At 35.4% G+C, this 19,086-nt stretch overlaps 1 protein-coding gene across 2 annotated transcripts in view; it reads left to right on the plus strand.

Annotated features, from left to right (window-relative positions):
- The window catches only part of CRIM1 (cysteine rich transmembrane BMP regulator 1), a 181,263-nt gene that overhangs the window by 74,053 nt on the left and 88,124 nt on the right, over positions 1-19,086 (plus strand). Inside the window, exon 3 of one of the 2 annotated variants that reach the window (XM_083830090.1) lies at positions 10,641-10,883. The exons of the other annotated variant lie outside the window; for it this stretch is intronic. Coding sequence (XP_083686216.1) covers positions 10,641-10,883 — 243 coding nt within the window. The remainder of the gene's footprint in view (positions 1-10,640; positions 10,884-19,086) is intronic. 2 annotated transcript variants of the gene reach the window in all.

The following is a 19,086-nucleotide window of genomic DNA, read 5'->3' on the forward strand; positions in this document are numbered from 1 at the left end:
TTTTTACACTGAATATGAAAAATTGCCTCTATAAAACCAAAGTGTTTTCACATCTCTTACAACCGAGTCTTCTAATATGCTGCTTAATTGTTCTTCTTACATCTGAAGTCTCAGATGTGTTAGTTTATTAGGAGATTTCATCTTTGGAGACAAATGTTTTGTGTGGAATATCTACAATCTCTGTATTCTGTGAAATAATCTTAACTACAGTTTTGTTAAGTGTCATTTCTCTGCAAAAGTAAATCTATATCTCTTTAGAAAGCAAACAACAATAATAACAAAAACCCCACAGATGTGCTTTTTCTGGTGGACCAAGCTGTTTAGAAAATTCTTTCATGTTGCCAATCTTTTTTTTTATGTAATTGGAAACAAACTACAAATATTGGAGATTTTTTTCACTGCAAGGCACCAAGGATTTTTACATAAGAATTCTCTGTGTCAGTATAGATTTTACCCCAAATTGTAATTGCTCCTTCTACTTTGCTGTCACATTTCTTAGGGTATATAGAGCTGTTTTTCCTGTAGTCCTAATACATAGAAATTTTGTTTGGTAGATTGTTGGAAGTTTGGTAATTGATGAATTGCAAAGTAATAGTTATTGTAGTTAGTATCTTAATTCATTCTAGGAGACAAATACTTAAAAAATACTCATAAAAAAAAAGTAAAAAAAAATAAGAATTCAGAAAGATCTCCAGTAGTATAGAGCATTGTATAGAATAGAAATGCATTTACGTTCTATAATTTAAAAGGCTATTTAGAAGAACTTAAAAGCCAACCCAGAGAAGTTAAGAGAAGACATGAACCATAGAAGCTGGGGAACAAAAATGTCTTGAAATACCTGGGCTTTGGCCTTCACCATTGAAAGTAGGCATCTTCTGTTTGTCTAAAAGAATGCTATGCCTCTTTTCTTACTTTCTGATATTACAGTATCTTAGAATATTAAAGAGGAGAAAAGAATGAAATGCTGCAGAGTTCATTTTTCCAGTGTTACGTATCTTGAGTGTTTTTGTGAAGGAATTTAAGAAATATGTGGTTAAGCTGGTTATAAGCATACAGAGGTTCTTTGAACATAATAACTAGGAAAGCTAGTTTGCATAGTGGAGTTTCCTTGTGAAAAGTATTGTAAGGCATTTAAGTCCTCATTTTGAGGTGGGGGGGTTGGTTTTCTGTTTATTTTTGAGTGGTAGCAGAGATCAGAGAATGTGAAGAAACCACATATCCTAAATTTATTTATTTTGATTAACTTCCAAAAAACGGGGGGGGGGGGGAAGAAAGAAAAAGATAGCAGTTGATTCAATTTCAGTAGTACCAAAAAGTTGTATTCCTCTGAATATCAGAACTTTCTTTTCTAAGTTAATCTTTACACCTCAGTTGTTTTTTGTTTTGTTTTGAATCTAGTTCTAGAGAGCCTAATTCTTGCTGTTACGAGTTTTATTTTGGTTGCTAACTTCTTATGCATGTGAATTCTTGTTTAATTATAAGTTCAGTTATTTATTTCAATTGTACATAACATTTATTGCAAATGCAAGTAATGTAAGTGTTTTCTGGGTCATTCTTATGTTTACGTTTTCTGACTTTGGTTAGGAAGCAAACTTGATGATTTGAGAATAGTGCCTTGGGTGTGGGTTTGTGGTAGAGCACATAGTTCTATTCTCTTTGTGTTCAGAAGTACCTCCAGTGGTTGTTGCCTTTTGTGGGGTATAAGTTGCCTGCTGAAATTTAAATCCCTTTCTTCTTGTTACATCAAGGTACATGTAGTAATACTCCTCCTTCAGTGAATACTTGTGATTATTTTCCCAGATGTCACCTAGCTTATATATATATATTTTAAGCTATACTAAGCAGAATTGTTCCAAATAGTTGTGCTTTGTCATCAGTTTGGTACCCATACAGAACTGTTTTGCAGCTGCCTATATCATTGTAATAAAGACTACTTACTGCTTTATTAATTACCTTTAGGTAAATTTACTCATAGTGTACATTTTTGTAAGTCATTGAAGTGAATGCCGTTTACACTGGTTGAAAATTTAGTATATTCTTTTTGGGCTAACTTCGAAATTGTTCTGGCATTCTTTAAAGTCTTGGCTCTGTAGTTGAGACCACCTCATTACTGTTTACATACTCATTCTCTGTTTTGAAATTTCCATTGATTTGCAACTAAATACGTTGACCAGTAGTAGTAGTATCATTCATCCAGCATAAGTTCTCTTACATAAAGAAATAATGTACAATGTTATTTCAGTTGTGATGGTGTTGATTTTTTATTTTTTAAACAGCAGAGGTAACCCGACAGCTCATTGTCTGCTGAGTACCTTGACAAATCTGTAACCACATCATTGTGCAGTGCTTCATTTCTGTAAATCTGACTACAGGTATCTATCCACTCATCTCTCCATCTGAAATCAGAAGGATTTTCAATACTGAAGTTCAAAGGTGCTTTGACTTGATTAATAGCAGTGCAGTTGCTGGTAGCGTGGATCATGTACCTGGAATTGCATGCTTCCCTGTCTGGTGTAGAGCAGGCTGGACTCATTTCCTTATGTATTGCTAGTTACAGTTGTGTCAAATAGCTAATGTTACCCTCAACAGATTTGGATTCACACTTGCCAGTGTCAAGTTGTTACTGTATATAAAAAATGTTAATATGCATTCATTGAAAGAGGTTTTAAATGAAATGGACTAACAGGATAACTAGTTTTTGGGTCATGTGTGGGTCTTGGTCTAACATGGAAGTGCTTTGAACTGGGAGATATGAACCCAAGTGCGAATCATGCCACAAACACGATTGGTTTCACTGAACTTGCAGTTGGGTTTAGAAGAAAGGGCGTCTGTCTGATAAATCTGCACCGATTCTGGTAAAGCCCTTGCCTTGGCAGACAACACCTTGAGTTACGGCTTGACTGCCATTCTGGTGTGCGGTGTTGTGGTTTTTTTTGAGTTACAAACTTTTATACAATATGATATTATAAAATATTTTTTATATATATGAAAATATATAAATATATACTATACATAGTGTGTGTATATATGTATGTATACACTATATATGTATATATATAATATATATGCTAGCTATATATATATTTAGTATTGAAATAGAGGAAAATAAAATGAGGAAGTGGAATACAACATCCTAATAGCTTTGCTGTCCAAATGGGATTATTGCCTTACTTAGTTGGTTCTGTCTGTCTTGAGAGGTATAAGCCACGTTTATGGTTATTTGGTCCTTGAAATGAAACATCTTTGATAAATCCATAGAGAATTGCATGTTGCAAAGATGTACATTGACAAGTGTATATTTAGTAAAATTTGTGTCTCTGACTGTATTTTTTAGCACATGTTTAATGCTGGTTGTTGCTGTTAAATCACAAGATTAGGGTATAATATGGGTCAGACAGATTGTTCAATCATGTGGTACGTAAAATCCAGGGTGTTAGAATGCTCGAAAGTGAATAAAACTCATTTACAAAACAGAATGGATTTTAAATAAAGTTCAGTATTAGGTAAAAGGTCAGGCACTTGTTCCTTTTTTTATTTGTAGCAGTTCATCCGTATACAGGACTGTGCATATTGTATGTGTAAGGTAATCTCATTTTTTAATCTACTATAACTGTCCTTTTGATTCTCGAAAATCCTTTGGGGTATTTTGCATTCCGATATCGATCCCTGTCTGTCTGACCGCTTTAGCTGGGTAATCATTTTTCTTGTTTATCTCTAATCCTTTTAATATTTCCTTCCTGCCACTGTGTAACAGTACAGTATGCCTATTGTTTGTGATGGGTTTCAATGGCAGCTGTAAGACTATACTGTAAAATTGGCTGTATTTTAGCCTAGATTTCACAAAACCAGTTTACAACTAAACAAAAAAGCAAAGCTGCACAGCATGTGTCTTCAAAGCACCTACGCTGATCTTATTGCGTCACTTTGCTTACTCATGCAAGGTGTTCATCTTAATGAACCACGTTCTGGTCTGAACTTCTCTGAAAGATGAAACTATCAGATATGAAGTTAACTATTCCAAAACTCTTCTTATTCTATGTGCATCCTAGGGATGAACAGAAAAAGTAAGTTTTAATCTCTCTATGTGTATATTTATCTGTATGTATGTATGCACATATTAAAAACTTACTTTTTAGAGAGCAGCTGCACAGTTGAAGTATCTCGGTGGAAGCATTAGGACCCAAGTCTCCTACAGTTCTCTTGTAACCTTCTTCTATGAAAACACTCTGCCCTTGTTTCTATGGTGACTGAGGAAAGGCATCTGTGGTCACATGAATTTTTGACAATATGATAAAAATCACTCCCTGAAAAGGTTTCCAGAAAAGCACAGATCCGTTTCACTTCCCCTGAAGAATAAGGAGAGCAGCCTCCTGCCCCTGCAGTGGCTTTTCTTCTCCGTTTCTCCCACATGATGTAGTACCGTAAGATCCTTTCACTGTGCTGACCAATGCTTTTGCTGCTCTGCTTTTCCCATTAACTCAACTTGGCATGTACTTTCTCTGCGTGTCAAAGCAGAGCATGCAAATATAATGAAGGAAAAGAATTTGATACAGAGGTGAAAGCTATGTTTTTAATTCTCCTTCAGGAACCATTTTGATTTCCACCCTTTGGTGTTGGCCAAGATGTGTTTGGGAGCCGGGGGTGTATGTACTATGTGTTTCATGAGGGTTGTTACAACTGCTGTACTTAACAAAACAAACAAACAAAATTCCTGAGATCTAGACTTCCTATATTCAGTGGCAGTATTAATAAAAATACTGCTAACTTAGTGGCCAGTTTGAATGCCCAGTATTGTATAAACCTTTCTGGAAGGTAAAGAAGCTGCCTTCTGTCTAAGAAAGTGCTGACTGTGAAATAAAGGCTCCAGTAACTTGCCATTGTACATTCACTTCCCCATAGCAACTTCATAAGTTCATGGGAAACATATTAAAATATATAGGTGCTTTTGATATAGAGAAACTGAGAAATTTGGGTGTTTGCTTCCAGCTTTACAGCTCGTTTTTTATGACTGACTCTTTCTAGTATTAATTAAAAAATAAATAAATAAATAAATAAAAAGCCACCTACATCTTGACTTCTTCTTTTCATTCTGTTCTTTGAAGGTCGCTCCCCTTCCCCTTCATGTACTTTACAACAAATATACTGTGGCTGCAATGAAAGGGCAGCCTGAATATTACTATGCTTTGACTTGTGAAGTGTTACAACTTTCCTGTGGTTTTTGAAATGAAAATCAAATGCAAATGAAAAATGTTTTTTGAGAAATTCTATTTTTTTTTAAATGTATGATCCCTCTTAATTTTCATTTTAAAAGCACAGCATGTTGTAACTTACGTGGTTTGGTTTCTCTTGTTATTCCTAGGTTGTCCTCTGTGCTATGCTTAGTAATGGCAGGATCTTTTTGCAGGGTAATCCAAAGTAACAGAAAGTAAGCCTGAACCTTCAGACCCACAGAAAACAATGTTTGACTTGAAATATGAATTAATTTATACCTTAAAATAGCACTGTTATTGATAAATTTAGTATTTTTTTTTATTAAATGGTCTTCAAGGTTGCCTTTTTGAGTGAATTTTTTTTTCCAAGGATAGGATTCTTATAGGTCTTATTCTTTAATGTGAGTTTTTCTGATTGTCTGATTTTCTGATTTTTTTTTTTAATGTTATTTTTCCAGATACATTTCCAAATTTCTTTGGAAGATTGACTGTCTCTGAATAGATAGTTTGTATAACTTTGAGTTTGATTGATCCAGACTCTTCCTTTATCTCTGCAGAGATTCTTTGTTGGCTCAGCCTGGTGAGATTTGAGCGCTACAGAATGCTTCTAGCTTCAGTGGTGTTTGATGAAAGACTATAAAGAGAATGTATCCCACGGAGAGGGCTCATCAGCAAACCAACTGATAGTGTCTCTTCTTTGTGTAGTCATTTGAAATGCTGCTTGGTTGAACATGAAAGCAACATTTGCAGGCAACTAATTTTTTTTTTAACTGGGTTGTGGGTTATCTGTTCAGACATAAATTCTGAGAAGTTTGATGGACGCATCCTTGACAAGTAACTAATTGTTCTCCTTTTTAATGTCTCCCCTCCTCTTCCCCCCTCTATTTTAAAGGAGAGACTTAAATGTGGTTAAGTTATATATGCTTTTTCTGTTAACTGATTCTGTGAAAAGCAAACAGTAAAAGTGTATACAGCCCTTCACTCTGTTAAATTAATTTGTGAGTTCTAGGAGTTCTTACTAAAATGGTTACCTTATTATAGAATCATAGAACCTCTTATGTTGGAAAAGACTTCTAAGATCATCCAGTCCAGTCACTAACCTAATACTGCCAACTCATCTACTCATCTTTGGAATACTTCCAGGGATGATGACTCAACTACCTCTTTGAGCAGCCTGTTCCAATGCCTCACAACCCTTCCAGTGAAGATTTTTTTTCATAATATCCAACATAAACCTTCCCTGGTGCAACTTGAGGCAATTTCCTCTTGTCCTATTACTTCTTGCTTGGGAGAAGAGACCCTCCCCCACCTGGCTACAGCCTCCTTTGAGGTAGTTGTAGAAAGCGATAAAGTCTCCCCCAAGCTTCCTTTCATCCAAGCTAAGCAACCCCAGGTCCCTCAGCTACCTCCTAAGACTTGTTCTCTAGACCCTTCAGCAGCTTTGTTGCCCTTCTTTGGACACATTCGAGAACCTCAATGTCCTTCTTGTAGTGAAGGCCCCAAAACTGAACACAGCTGCAGCCTCACTAGTGCCCGAGTACAAAGCAACAATCTCTTCCCTGGTCCTTCTGGCCACGCTATTTCTGATACAAGCCAGGATGCTGTTGGCCTTCTTGGCCACCTGACCACACTGCTGGCTCATATTCAGCCAGTTATTAAAGGATACCTATCAGCTGCTTCAAGGGTGGAGGTCAAACAATGTTTTATGAATATATATTTTAATTAATGTTATAAGTGTTCTGACTACAAACTCTGAATTATAAAATGAGACATCTGCTTTAACATAGAATTGTATTCTCTTTCTACATGCAGTTGAGGTTATATGAAATTGTTCTTGTGAGGGAGTTATGGATTAGGAGAATTTGATCCACATGTATCTTCTTGCCACGTAATTTGAGTGTCATGCCGTTTCTTTATTGAGGAATACATATCTTATGTATTTGCTGTGCTGATTTATTTCATCAAAAATCACATATATATCCTTCATTTCCTTGAAAATCTGATTTTTTTTTTTAGGTTTGATACACTATGTTGAAAAATGAAGTTCTGTTTCTGGGTACACTGAGGGGTGGGAACATTTATAATAATTGTGTACCTTTCTATTTATTGCACAAATAAGATAAATAAAGAGATAGATCAAAAAGAAAATAGAGCCTTAATACTGATACCTTGTTTGACTTTAAAGATGTTGGTCAGGAAAATCCTGTAATGGCTTAAATGTAATGGCTTAAAACAACATCTGGGATACAGGCCAGTGTTTCACAATGTGTGTGTATGACAGAGAAGCAACAGGTTTTTGTTGTGGTCTATTGAGAAGCCACTTTGAAATAGTCCCTGGTTGGTGTATGAAAGGGGTAAAGTAGCAAAGTATTTCACAGTTGTTTTCTGTGGAATGCCGCTTTCAGTCTTTTGAGGAAGTCTGTTATATTTTAAATTTTTCTGCTCTGACAGCTATTTTCTTATGTGTCCCTTTTGTAAGAGCTGGAAGCCTTTGGTAATAAAGGAGAAGAAAGAGTTATTAAACAAGTGATTCCTCTGGTTTGATGAATCTTAAGTAATGGTATATAATGGAATTAAATCAGGAATCCTGTTAAAGCAGTGACATTTATGGCTGTTTTTGAATTTGTTCACAAAATAAATGCCAATATTATTTTGATTGCTCTTTAGATGAAGAAGTGAAAACGTAAGCTATTAAGTTAATGAAGTACAATGAATTTTAAAAATATGCCTTGCAGAAAATTTTATCCCTGTAAATAGGGAAGATAAGTATATTTGCAAGCTTATCAGTTACTAAGATAACAAGCAGAAAAACATTGAAACTTTTTTAATGATTGCTTAAAGGTAATGTCTTCCATTCAGACTTAGTATCAAAATGAGGAGCCCTCGTCAGCTTTTACTGAAATGTAGTAAAACTTAACTGACCTATTAATATTGCCATGTGTGGTAGGCTCATGACACAGTTACGCAAGTGTGGTGCTAACTGATTATAAAGTTTTAGCAAAAATACAGTGATACTGATCCGGGAGCTGCTGGATTTCACGTTTTAGATCAGATTGCTTCCAGAAGTGTGAAGTAGGGACTCTACAAGAAAACAGTTTAAACGTTGCCAATAGCATATTGTTTTGGCTATTTGCTCCTTTCCGCTAAAGGAAAAAGCACATTACATTCGAAATACTGAATCATGTCATGGTCTAGGGAAAGGGGCTCTTCCTGCCCTTGACTCAGATGTGGGCTGGAGTTAGGAACCTGGATGAAAATTGTCTGTTGACTTGGGTAGATTTACTTGTTACCCCAGTTGCTCAGTTTCATTTGTATACTGGGATGGTAATGTTTTACATTGTATGTAGGTGGAGAATACTGTATGAAAGTGGGATTTATACAAGTAGAAGTAAGGAGGGGTTTTTGTTTATTTTTTGGGATGATGAAGAACAAAAGTAATAGTGACGCTGGATTAAGAAATGACCTTAAGTTGATTTCAAAGTATCTTTAGTAACATGGTATTAAAACAAAAACATGTATTTGATGGATGTTTAAGCCATTTCCTCTTAAAATAATGAGTCATATTAAATAGTAGGAACTTGAAGAATTATGGCAATATCTAGTATCACATTTAAGTATTAATCTGTATTACTTGCAAGAAATTTAAAACACTTGTACATGAAAGAAATGCATAATCATGCCTCAACTAAAAGTTGCTTTTGCAAGATCTAATGCTAAGACCTAGATTAACATTCTTGTAAGCACTTATGTCTAGGTTTTGTGTCTATCAAAATTTATATGAACGTAACGCATAGTTAGGAAATCAGCCACGTACATAAGAAATACTGTTTTGATTCTTCATCATCAACTGAAGTCCAAAGAATATACTAAAATTGAGTATAAAAATGATCCTTTAAAAAAAAAAAGCTATTATTGACAATTAATGTATATTTGGAAGCAGAATTTCACATTTGCTGTTTTGCTTTCCTTTTTTTTAATTGCAATGTCCACTAATTTCAGTTAAAAAAAAAAAAAAAAGTCCAAAACAGTGAGTTACTAAATTCTTGGAGAAGATATTCTTGACTTTTTATTATGGAGGCTCATACTTGATATGTCATATTCACTCACTGATATTTTCATTAGAGATTAACTCTGAAAATGACATTAAATAAACAGATTAATAAAGTTTTTAGTTCTTTCTAATATTCTGCATCTAACTTTAATGACAACAATCAAAGTAGCTGATTAATTTGTAAGGGTAATTGGTGGCATTTGTAGCAGAACCATCTAGTGTATAAACCTGTAAGTAACCAAGGAATATTATAAACAGTTTATAAATTTGGGTCTTGGTTTTCTGCTTTGTTCTTTTTCTGGTTAGGCCCACAAAGGATGCCTGCAGAATATAGATACTTAAAATGCTAAGTACCTTCACTATCTTGTCTTTACCTAAAAATACTGCTTTTCTGAGTGTCTTTTATCCACTTGTTCTCTAAAAACACTCAGTTACATTGAGCAAAGTGGTGTCTTCTTGTATATGAACAAGTTTTTTTTATAGTCCATTATGGAGTAAACCAGTCATGGGAATGATTTTTTATTTATTTTTCCCAGTGTAGCTTGGGAAATTGGAGAGCACAACGCAACTTTTCTGCCAGAATTGAGATTTTTTTTCTTTCTTTTGATAATGGGATAATTTTGGAAGACTGTTCTCTAGTTCTTCAAATACTACTTCCATCTTCATTCTCTTTGCCAGTCTTGGTGTTGTCCAGTCTGTCACCATTCCCACCAACTTGTTGAACTTGTTCCTCAGTATTCCTTCTTTTACTGTTATGTGTCTGCAGCCAGAGTCTCATTCTTCCTTGCTAGTCAAACCTTTTTTCTCTTCTGATATTCAAGCCACTAAAGCCGTAGGAACACTTTGAATATGAGCACCAGGAGCATGTACGGGGAAAATCTGCTAATGTATGAATTCTCCACATATGTTAGCTTTTAAACTTTTAAACACCTGTTTGAGTATGTGAAATCTTAGTTTAGGTCAATGAGTTTAATAAATCAATCAGCTAGCACCAGTTGCTCATTATGGAAAACCTTAGGAAACTGAAGGTGTGGGCATGTACATCAGGGCTCTGCATGATGTGACAAGTTGGTTCCTAATGTCATGGCCAAATGTGTAGTTTCATTGCTGTTTCTGACGTGTGAGTTCAGCAGTCACGCAGATAGCACAAATTAGATTTTTTTTATATGATACTTTATAACATATTTGCCATCTTGCAAATACCAAGATGGTCTGAGGCATATTCCATTAATTTTGTAAATCAGTTCAGAAGCAGAAATTTTTTATTTATTGACTTGGGGGAGGAAGAATAGAAGGATCTTTATCTGAGCTCACCTTTACAGCTTCAGAACAGCGTTTTACTGACATATATGGCATGCTGATTTTTCTCTCCCTTTCAGAAGAGAAACCTGATTGCTCCAAGGCCCGCTGTGAGGTCCAGTTTTCTCCTCGCTGTCCAGAAGATTCCATCTTGATTGAAGGTTATGCTCCTCCCGGGGAATGCTGTCCTCTCCCAAGCCGTTGTGTGTGTAACCCTGCAGGCTGCTTGAGGAAGGTTTGCCAGCCTGGCTATTTGAATATATTGGTTTCTAAGGCATCAGGAAAGCCAGGAGAATGCTGTGATCTCTATGAATGCAAACCAGGTAAAAGTGGACACGATTTTTTTTTCTATCTAACATACACAACTAGTGTACTTGCATCTAATGAAGCTCACATAGTATCAAAGTTCTTCTCAATGACCTTCAAAATTCAAATTATATTTGTGAGCAATGCCCATTTAAAAAGAAAAAAGATAAATATTATAATAAATTTTACTGTCTCATTTTCTTCAGACAATATTTAAACTGAGCAACAAGGTAAAATTAATCTTTAGTGAGAGTGCTGTATTTCAAAACACAACACTAGTGAAAATGACATGCTTTGTTAAGATTAGAGTATACTTTTTTTTCACAGTAGGAATATATTGTGCATAAATATTAAAATTTAAATATTAAGATTTCTCTAGATTACAAGGTGATGACCCTTAAAAATTGAAGAGTGAAACAACTGTGGAGAAGCATAGTGAAACACTTTACAGCATTTTCGGTGTTTACTCATTTTCCATTTCATGGGAACACAAATAACCCTTTCTTGTGACTTATTCTTGGTGAAGTGGAAGATATAATTCAGTGCGCTTTTTGATCCAGGCTTTGGTAAAGATTAATAATAAAAGTAGGGGGATGAAAGTAGGTATATAAAACAGTATAATCTAAAATATCATCTGCAAACAGGTTTGAGTTTGTTATGCCTTTCCTATGCTTGCTAAATGTTTTCTTAAATCCTCCACAGAAGAAGGTTGTACACTCTTTGTCTCTTCTAGTGTTCCTCTTTGTATCTTTCCTAAAATTCAGTGCAAATCTACCTGTGTGAAAATTCAAGGGAACTTTTTCATTTTCTGTCTTGAGTATATGGCAAACAAGTCTTCATAATAAAGTCTGCTCTGGAATATCTTATCAACCTCAGTTGCATTTCATCTAGAATTAGCAAGTAAACTTTCCTTATGGCGTAGTTTCCTTGGACTTACTGTTATGCTGTTCCTCTCTAAGTTTTCCTAAGTTTATCCACACTTCTTTAAAATGTGGTATCCAAAAGCAGAGTATTATTTTTGGTGAGTCTTCATCAGTGCTAAATACTGTAGAATAATTACTTTTGGTATTTCATACAAAACGCTAAGAGTTAACTCTTTTGAGTTTGTGAAATGTGATCCCAAGATCTTTCTGTAGCATGCCTTCTACAAGCTTAGGATTGAGTACATGATGCTTTATTCAATTTAGTGGGTTTATATGACTATATATTGTTTTTCTGAAGTACTTTTTTTAATTGTAGGAAGATGCATGTTAGGAAGGTAAAGGAGCAGAGGCTTTGAAGAGATTGGAGAAGGAAACTAATAGAATTTAAGGGAAGTATAGAGCTTTGCAGTGGGGATTAGAAATTGAGGGACTAAGGGAGAGCAGAGAGTTTGAGGCTACCAAACAAAAACACTTTCTTCATATCCCGGAGCTGAGTGATTTATGCAGTGTACGGTAGGAGACTAGAGAAGGCAGCAAGCCTTGAAGGATCAAGGAAGAGTGAAAGAGAAGGGTAGTATCTTGGGTGCATACGCAAGACTGAGGCTGGGGGGATAGGGAAGGAGGCCAGCAGGATTGATGACAGCTGGAACTGGAGTGTGGGTAAGAGGCGCTGAGGAGTGTAGGTGAGTACTGTTGTGTGTCTGGGTGAAGATGAGTGATGAAAGATGTAATTGCTAAGCTACAAACTGCAGTAGTGGGTCCCCTACTTGTTAGTAGTGCCTTGGTTTTAATAATTAAAAAAAAAGAGTACTGTTACAGATGGAATTATTAGTCACTACGTAGCCTGATAGTCAAGTTAGACTTCAGCAGCTGTCTTTGTTGCTTTTTTTATTTAAAAAAAAAAAAAAAAAAGACAACGACAACAACAAAAAACTTTGATCTAGATGTTTATTCTGTTGGCTATTTGGGGTAGTGGGAAGGTCATAAAGGAAAAACAAGTCAACACAAGACTGAAAGATGGGAAAGAGTAGGTTAATATTGGCAAATGTTAGTAGACTACAAATTCCTTACCACAGAATGCTTTTTGCTTTTCTTTTTAATGGCAAATCTGAACCTTTGTTCAGTTTTCAGAGGAACCTTGTTTTCAAAGAGTAAACTGCACTTGTACAGACAACATAATTTGTACTGAGTATATGAAGAAAATGATAGCCTGAACAAATATTGAAATATTTTTTGTAATGTTTCTTTGTGAAAAGTTCTGATTTTTTTTATTTTTAACTTTGAAAGTCAGAACAAAATGACAAATTTCACAGTATCTAAACTGTTCTGTCATGTTCGATGTTATGGTTTTTATTTTTTAAATTTTTTTAATCCATGAAAACAGGCAGTAAAATATCTTGTTTTATTAGGGTTGTATATTCATAGGCTCACAGAATTCTAGAGTAATTTAGGTTGTACGGGGCCTCTGGAAACTATATAGTCCATCCTTCCTCTCCTATACCATTTTGTGCCATTTATATACATGAGTATATATATGTACTACCATATACGTAGTAGTATATAACTGTTCTCTGTATGTATAAACAGTATATGAATTGTGTAGGTGGATTTGCTAAAACAGTGGTCATAATGTGAGTCAAATAATGCTCCTCACGTGGCAGGAATATTTATAGAGTGCATAGTAAGCCTGGTAATAAACACTGAACCTTTAGAGATTGACTTGGTATCCTGAAGAACTGTAGGGGGGAAAAAAAAAAAGAGAGAGGAACTGAATGAACAGCGCTCTGTTTCATTTTTCCTCTGTTTTTAATATCACGTTGCTGAAGATGAATGGGGCAAAGGACTGTGTAAGGCCTGGTAGGTAAGTGTTTGCAGCAGAGTTTCATATGGGACTGATATCACCCATTCTGCTGAATAGTGTCAGCATATCTATGGAGTTTACATGCAGAACAGAGAAAACTCTTCTCCGTACTGTACCGTAGACCTTATTCTTAAGTGGTACTATCAGGGCACTCTTCCTTCACATGTGTATCTCCATAACCAGCCTCCATAGGGGTCTTGCACCACTAAAGGGGTTCTGGTGGAAACAGATTGCCAGAGGGTGGGAGGACTGCTTCCTATGACAGCAGTGCTGTTTTATGCCAATATAAAGGGTTTGTGGAATTAAAGCATGTATTGTGTTTATTTCTGCTCCTCAAATAAGATGTCACTGCTTTCCAGTTCACAGTGGCATTTGTTTGGACTCTTCTTCTGAGAACTGCATGTTAAAATATTATGACTGATGATTGCTCATCATTGAGTTACTGAAAGGAAAATTAGAAGTGGTTGCATTAACACTAAATACTAGTATAAAAATGAAATCTTGCATTTTGAAGTCCACCTCCTTTTCCACCTCTTTTTCATTACAAATAATACAATGATGAAAAGTATTATTATACAGTTTAAATGAAGTAGTAGCTTAGTAATACCTGTCTGTTAACAGACAGATTAATTTGACTTAAATATTTTGACCCAGTGTTGCTCCAAGTCTCTCATGACAGTTGTGGTACCTACTGAGTGTAGGTACACTCAGTACAAAAGTTCCTTTTGTTTTGATCCTCTTCCTAACCTCAGTCCTGACACTGGTCTGGTGCCATGAGCAACCTACTTTCTTCCTACAAGGTGTGTATAACTAGTCTCTTATGAGTAATTAATTCAGTGAATGAGCATGGAATTCAGTTTTAAGTCGGATGTTATGGTTCTTAAAAAGTATTCTCAAAAGGTCACTTTTTTTTTCCACAGCATGGTCTTAAGTGGATTTGCGTAACATGTTAACAGTAAAAATAAAAATAACCTGCAAAAAGGTTGGGGCAGTATCTGTCTTACTTACTCAGAAAGCTAAAACATTACTGAGTAATGATTTTTTTGTCTTGTTTTAAACATTTTTTTCTTTAAAGAGTCAAGATCTAATCTAAAATATATCTTGCTGAAGGTGTGATAGCAACTATAACTGCCACTTCTGAATAAAGAAAGGCAAACAATTTACTTTGGCAGTTATCCAACAGATACTTCTCGTTCCTTTATTGATAACATTTTTTTGTATATTGGGAGTTGAGTAGCCCGTGCAGTCAAGGCCTGATGGAAAGTCTGAGCTCAGCAGTCAAATTTAGTAAGTAGTATTATACAATGGAAGCACAGGGAAGTAACATGCTCCACCCTGGTACTGCTTCAGCATTGAATATTGGGTCTGCAATTTTTACATTCTTGCGCTAAGGACAAGGGTCAACAAAATCAAGTTTTTATATATACTTGAGAGAAGTACAGTTATATAACTTTATTTTCTTTTGTTGCTTACAGAAATAGTGCATGTTGGTTTTTTTTTTGGATACTTTGTTAGAAGTTGATGTTGCAAGGACTTAGGAGATGAGATTGGGAAAGGACTCAAGAAAATAAATGAGAAAAAAATCTCAGATATTTTTCTAATAAGCCAATGGCCAATAAGTTGACAATGACCATAATAATGGCCAATAAGTTGACAATGACGGGAAGGGAGAAAACTGCCAAAGCTACAACAAAAATAAGCAAAATCAGTGTGTCCATATTGGGAAGCATCTGTAATAGGAAAGGTAATAAAGTGATTTGGACAGTGATACAACTGCATTGAAAGTCTGAGAATGGTATCTTTTCTGTTGTGTTTAGTATGTTCTAAAATGTGAAGGAGTGTAAAAAGGATGATTGTCATAGAAGAAAACAAATTAAATCACAAATATATTTGAAAGTATTTCAGGATCCTGTTTTTTTGTTTGTTTGTTTTCTAAGGAAAAGTGTGGAGGAGAGGAAGGAGGTGGGGGCTTTACTGCTTTTTCTCCTTCTCCTGAAGGAAAACGTGAAATTAATATTTCCTAATGCAGTCAGTTTGCATTCTATTATGAATGAGTAACCAGCAGAAGTGCATCTTGAACTGAAAGGGTGTTATGTGATGCTTCTTAGCTGCTGTAGAAACTTACTTTATGTGCTTGCATGAGACATTCAGAAAGTTTTGATTTTGGGGGGGGAGGGAAGTCTTTCCTGTGCTGAGCCAATGTGCTGCATCATAGTTGCAAATACTGCCTTGATCCTGGGCGTTTAGATGCATAGGCAGCTATTTGGATCTTGTCCCTGAACTGCGTATGCTATTCTTTAAAAAGCCAGCACAATACATAAAGGTGAAACTTGATATGTTTGTGTTAATGTATTCTACTGTAAAGTTATTTTCTCATAAGTATTAATGGTTTCATAATCGTAGATCCTAGGTTTTGTAGTCTACAGAAGAGGCTGCATACTACTACAGCTGGGGCATGGTCTGCAGACGTGTTAGTGTTTCTGCTACATTCTCATAGAAAAAAAAAAGAGTAAGAGTTACAAATTCAGTGCATGAGACAGTTCTTGAAGATTCATAAACAAATGTTGATTAAGTAAATCTTCAGTGATAGGAAATTCCAACACGTTTATGAGGTTTTGAAGTGATGTATTAGTCAAACTAGATATCTAAAGCTTAATGTTTCTAGGAAAGACAAAGATAATTTTAATTTAGACAGGATTTTTAATTTTATTAGCTTAATAAAAATAAACGTATTCATGAAATGCACACTGTATGTAATTATTGGAGCCAAAGTGAAAACAAAACAAACGACATGAAAACAAAACTAGTATATCAACGGCAAATGTTTACTATCATTTTTTTGAATGGTAGTACAGCTAATCTGAGGGAAATCTTAAGTAATAAAGAATATGAGTATAGATTGTTCTGTTACACTACAATATTTTAGTTTATTGGAAAGTTAGGCTAAATACTTTCTCAAGTTTGAGAAACCAATTTAATAAGCAGGAGCATTTTTTTGCTGCTTCTAATCTCTCTCTTCACCTGTTTTATAAGGAAAGGCTGACAGAGCTGGGACTGTTTAGCCTGGAGAAGAGAAGGCTCAGGGGAGACCTCATCAATATGGAGAAATGGTCCTGGGCTCTGTGCTCTATGTTGGCCTGTCAGAGCAGCCTGGTTGAACCAGATGACCTTTGGTGGTCCCTTCCAGCCTCGGTCATTCTGTGATTAACCTAATAATGTAATAACAGAGATCTCTCAGTCTGGAGAGAATGCCGAAATGAGGTATGAGTGTGGATTATAAAATTCTGAGGGTGGTGGATAAGCTCAGCATAGGCCCTTTGTTTGCCAAATCCTACTAATCCTTACAATAATTAGAGGGCACTCTGGTACTAGCAAGAGTTCAGTGTAAGATAAAATACTTGCAAGTAGAGCAGGTAGTAAATGGTGGGATCTTGCTGCTGCAGGAGATGGTAGAGCAACCATTTTCAGAAGTTTGTTGTTTTTTTTTTAAAATAGAAAAGTTAATGTACAACAGGTACATGAATGTAATGTTTGAGTAGGTATATAAAACGTCCCAAATTCAATGATTTTGGAAGCTGCTGGAATAAGAAGGAATGTCATAAATAGTGGCAAAACTCATGTGCCCCTAACTATCATTTCTTTTTGCCACTGCTGGAGATAAACTCCTGGTTAGATAAAGTAATGTTTTGACCCAGCAGGACATTTCTTTATATTCTGATGATGCAATAAATGTAGTTGCAGGGTTGGGTAAGTCAAACCAGACAGAGAAACCACGGAGCGACTAGAGCCACTTCACTGCGTGAGAATTTTCTATTTGAATATTTTGATCTGGGGGGTTTTGTCTGTTTTGTAATTTCTCTTATGTTTGTACTTCTTTTAGTAAAGGATGGTTTGTGCTATATTTCAGTGTCAATGAGCCATGTGCTAGCACACTATAACCACTGGGAAGAATATGAAATATTTAGCAAGAAACAGCACCTTTGTTGAGACTTGAAGGCACGATCAGAGAGTTTTCTAGTGTTTTTTTGTTTTGTTTTGTTTTGTTTTCCTTTCATTGGCATTATTGGAATACGGAAAGATGGACACAGAAATTGCTCTGTAGTAGCAGAACATTGATAGAACTCATTGGCTATTTTTTTCCCAAAGTGGGGATGAGGCAGCAGGGGCCTTCTATACAGAGAATTGGAAAGGTTGCTAGCTGAGATTAGAGAAACTTGACTTTCAAGCAAAACATTCTAAAGTTAGGTATTCCTGTCATAAAAGAAAGTAAGTACACTTGTAGGTTTACAAAGAGAGAGAAAAGTTAACTCATAGTTATAGTAGTGCAGATTGATAACAAAAATATTTCACTTTAAATTTAGTGAATTCCTGCATTGCTCCACCAAATGGAGTTGAATTCAGTTCTGTGTTTATCAGAAAACTTCCTTGAGCTTGTCAGGTTGCCCTGATTTAGCAGAGCTCTTTTTCCTAAATACGTGGAAAAAGGTAGATTCTGAATACCACTTGCACAGATACTCACATGCTTTGAAAATTAATGGTATTGAGGACAAGGCTGCTGGCCCTAATCTTGATGAGCTAAAAACTGGTTTCATTGAATTTGTGCTTTCATTTAGTTTCTTATCAAAACATGTGAAGTAGGGGTAATTCTGAGGCTGACGTTTTGTTGAGATCAATTAAATTATTACTGCTATGTACCTCTGAGAAGCAAACCTGAAAAACATTGGACTACAACTCAGAAAATGACACTTAGCAATTAATCAGCTCTTGCAAAAAGCTTGGCATGGCATTGTCAAGCTGCTGTATCACTGCATTAAGCAGTAATAACGTCAATACTGAAATGAAGTTTAATCAGTAATATCTTACTGTATCATACTCAGTCTGATAACATTCAGCTCATCCTGCCTACTCAGTCTGTAGGCAGCTTATTTCTTTAAAAAATGAAAGCATGTTTTATTCTGTACTGTCTTAGTATAATTATGATAAGGATATCAAACAGTTGGTGCCTGAGCTAGTATTGTTTGCTTTAACATGGGAGATTTAAGACTAAATAGGATAAAACCATGTTACAGCTTCCCTGAGCATGACTCATATGATTAAATGTATATTCAACCTGATTCTTTTCTGCATTTCTAAGCATTTCTTTCTTTCTAAAAATAGTTGATTAGTCTTACTAGTTCTGTGGAATTCTTCAACTTGTCAATGCAGATAGATTTGGTAGTCTGCAATTCTGTTTCATCATATAAAAATACATAAACAACACAACATAATAGTATAATCTGTAAAAAATGTAGTGTACATGTGCAGACAAATCCACAGTGTATTCTCTCTCTTTCTCTCTCATTTTCTATAACCCAGGTATTTTACTCTTTAAACAGGTTTTAATCAGTAAAAAAAAAATGAAAGAATATTATTATCAATTGCTTTAAAAACTGGGAG

The sequence above is a fragment of the Anser anser genome (genome assembly GCF_964211835.1).
Source record: "Anser anser genome assembly, chromosome: 3".
NCBI classification, from domain to species: domain Eukaryota; kingdom Metazoa; phylum Chordata; class Aves; order Anseriformes; family Anatidae; genus Anser; species Anser anser.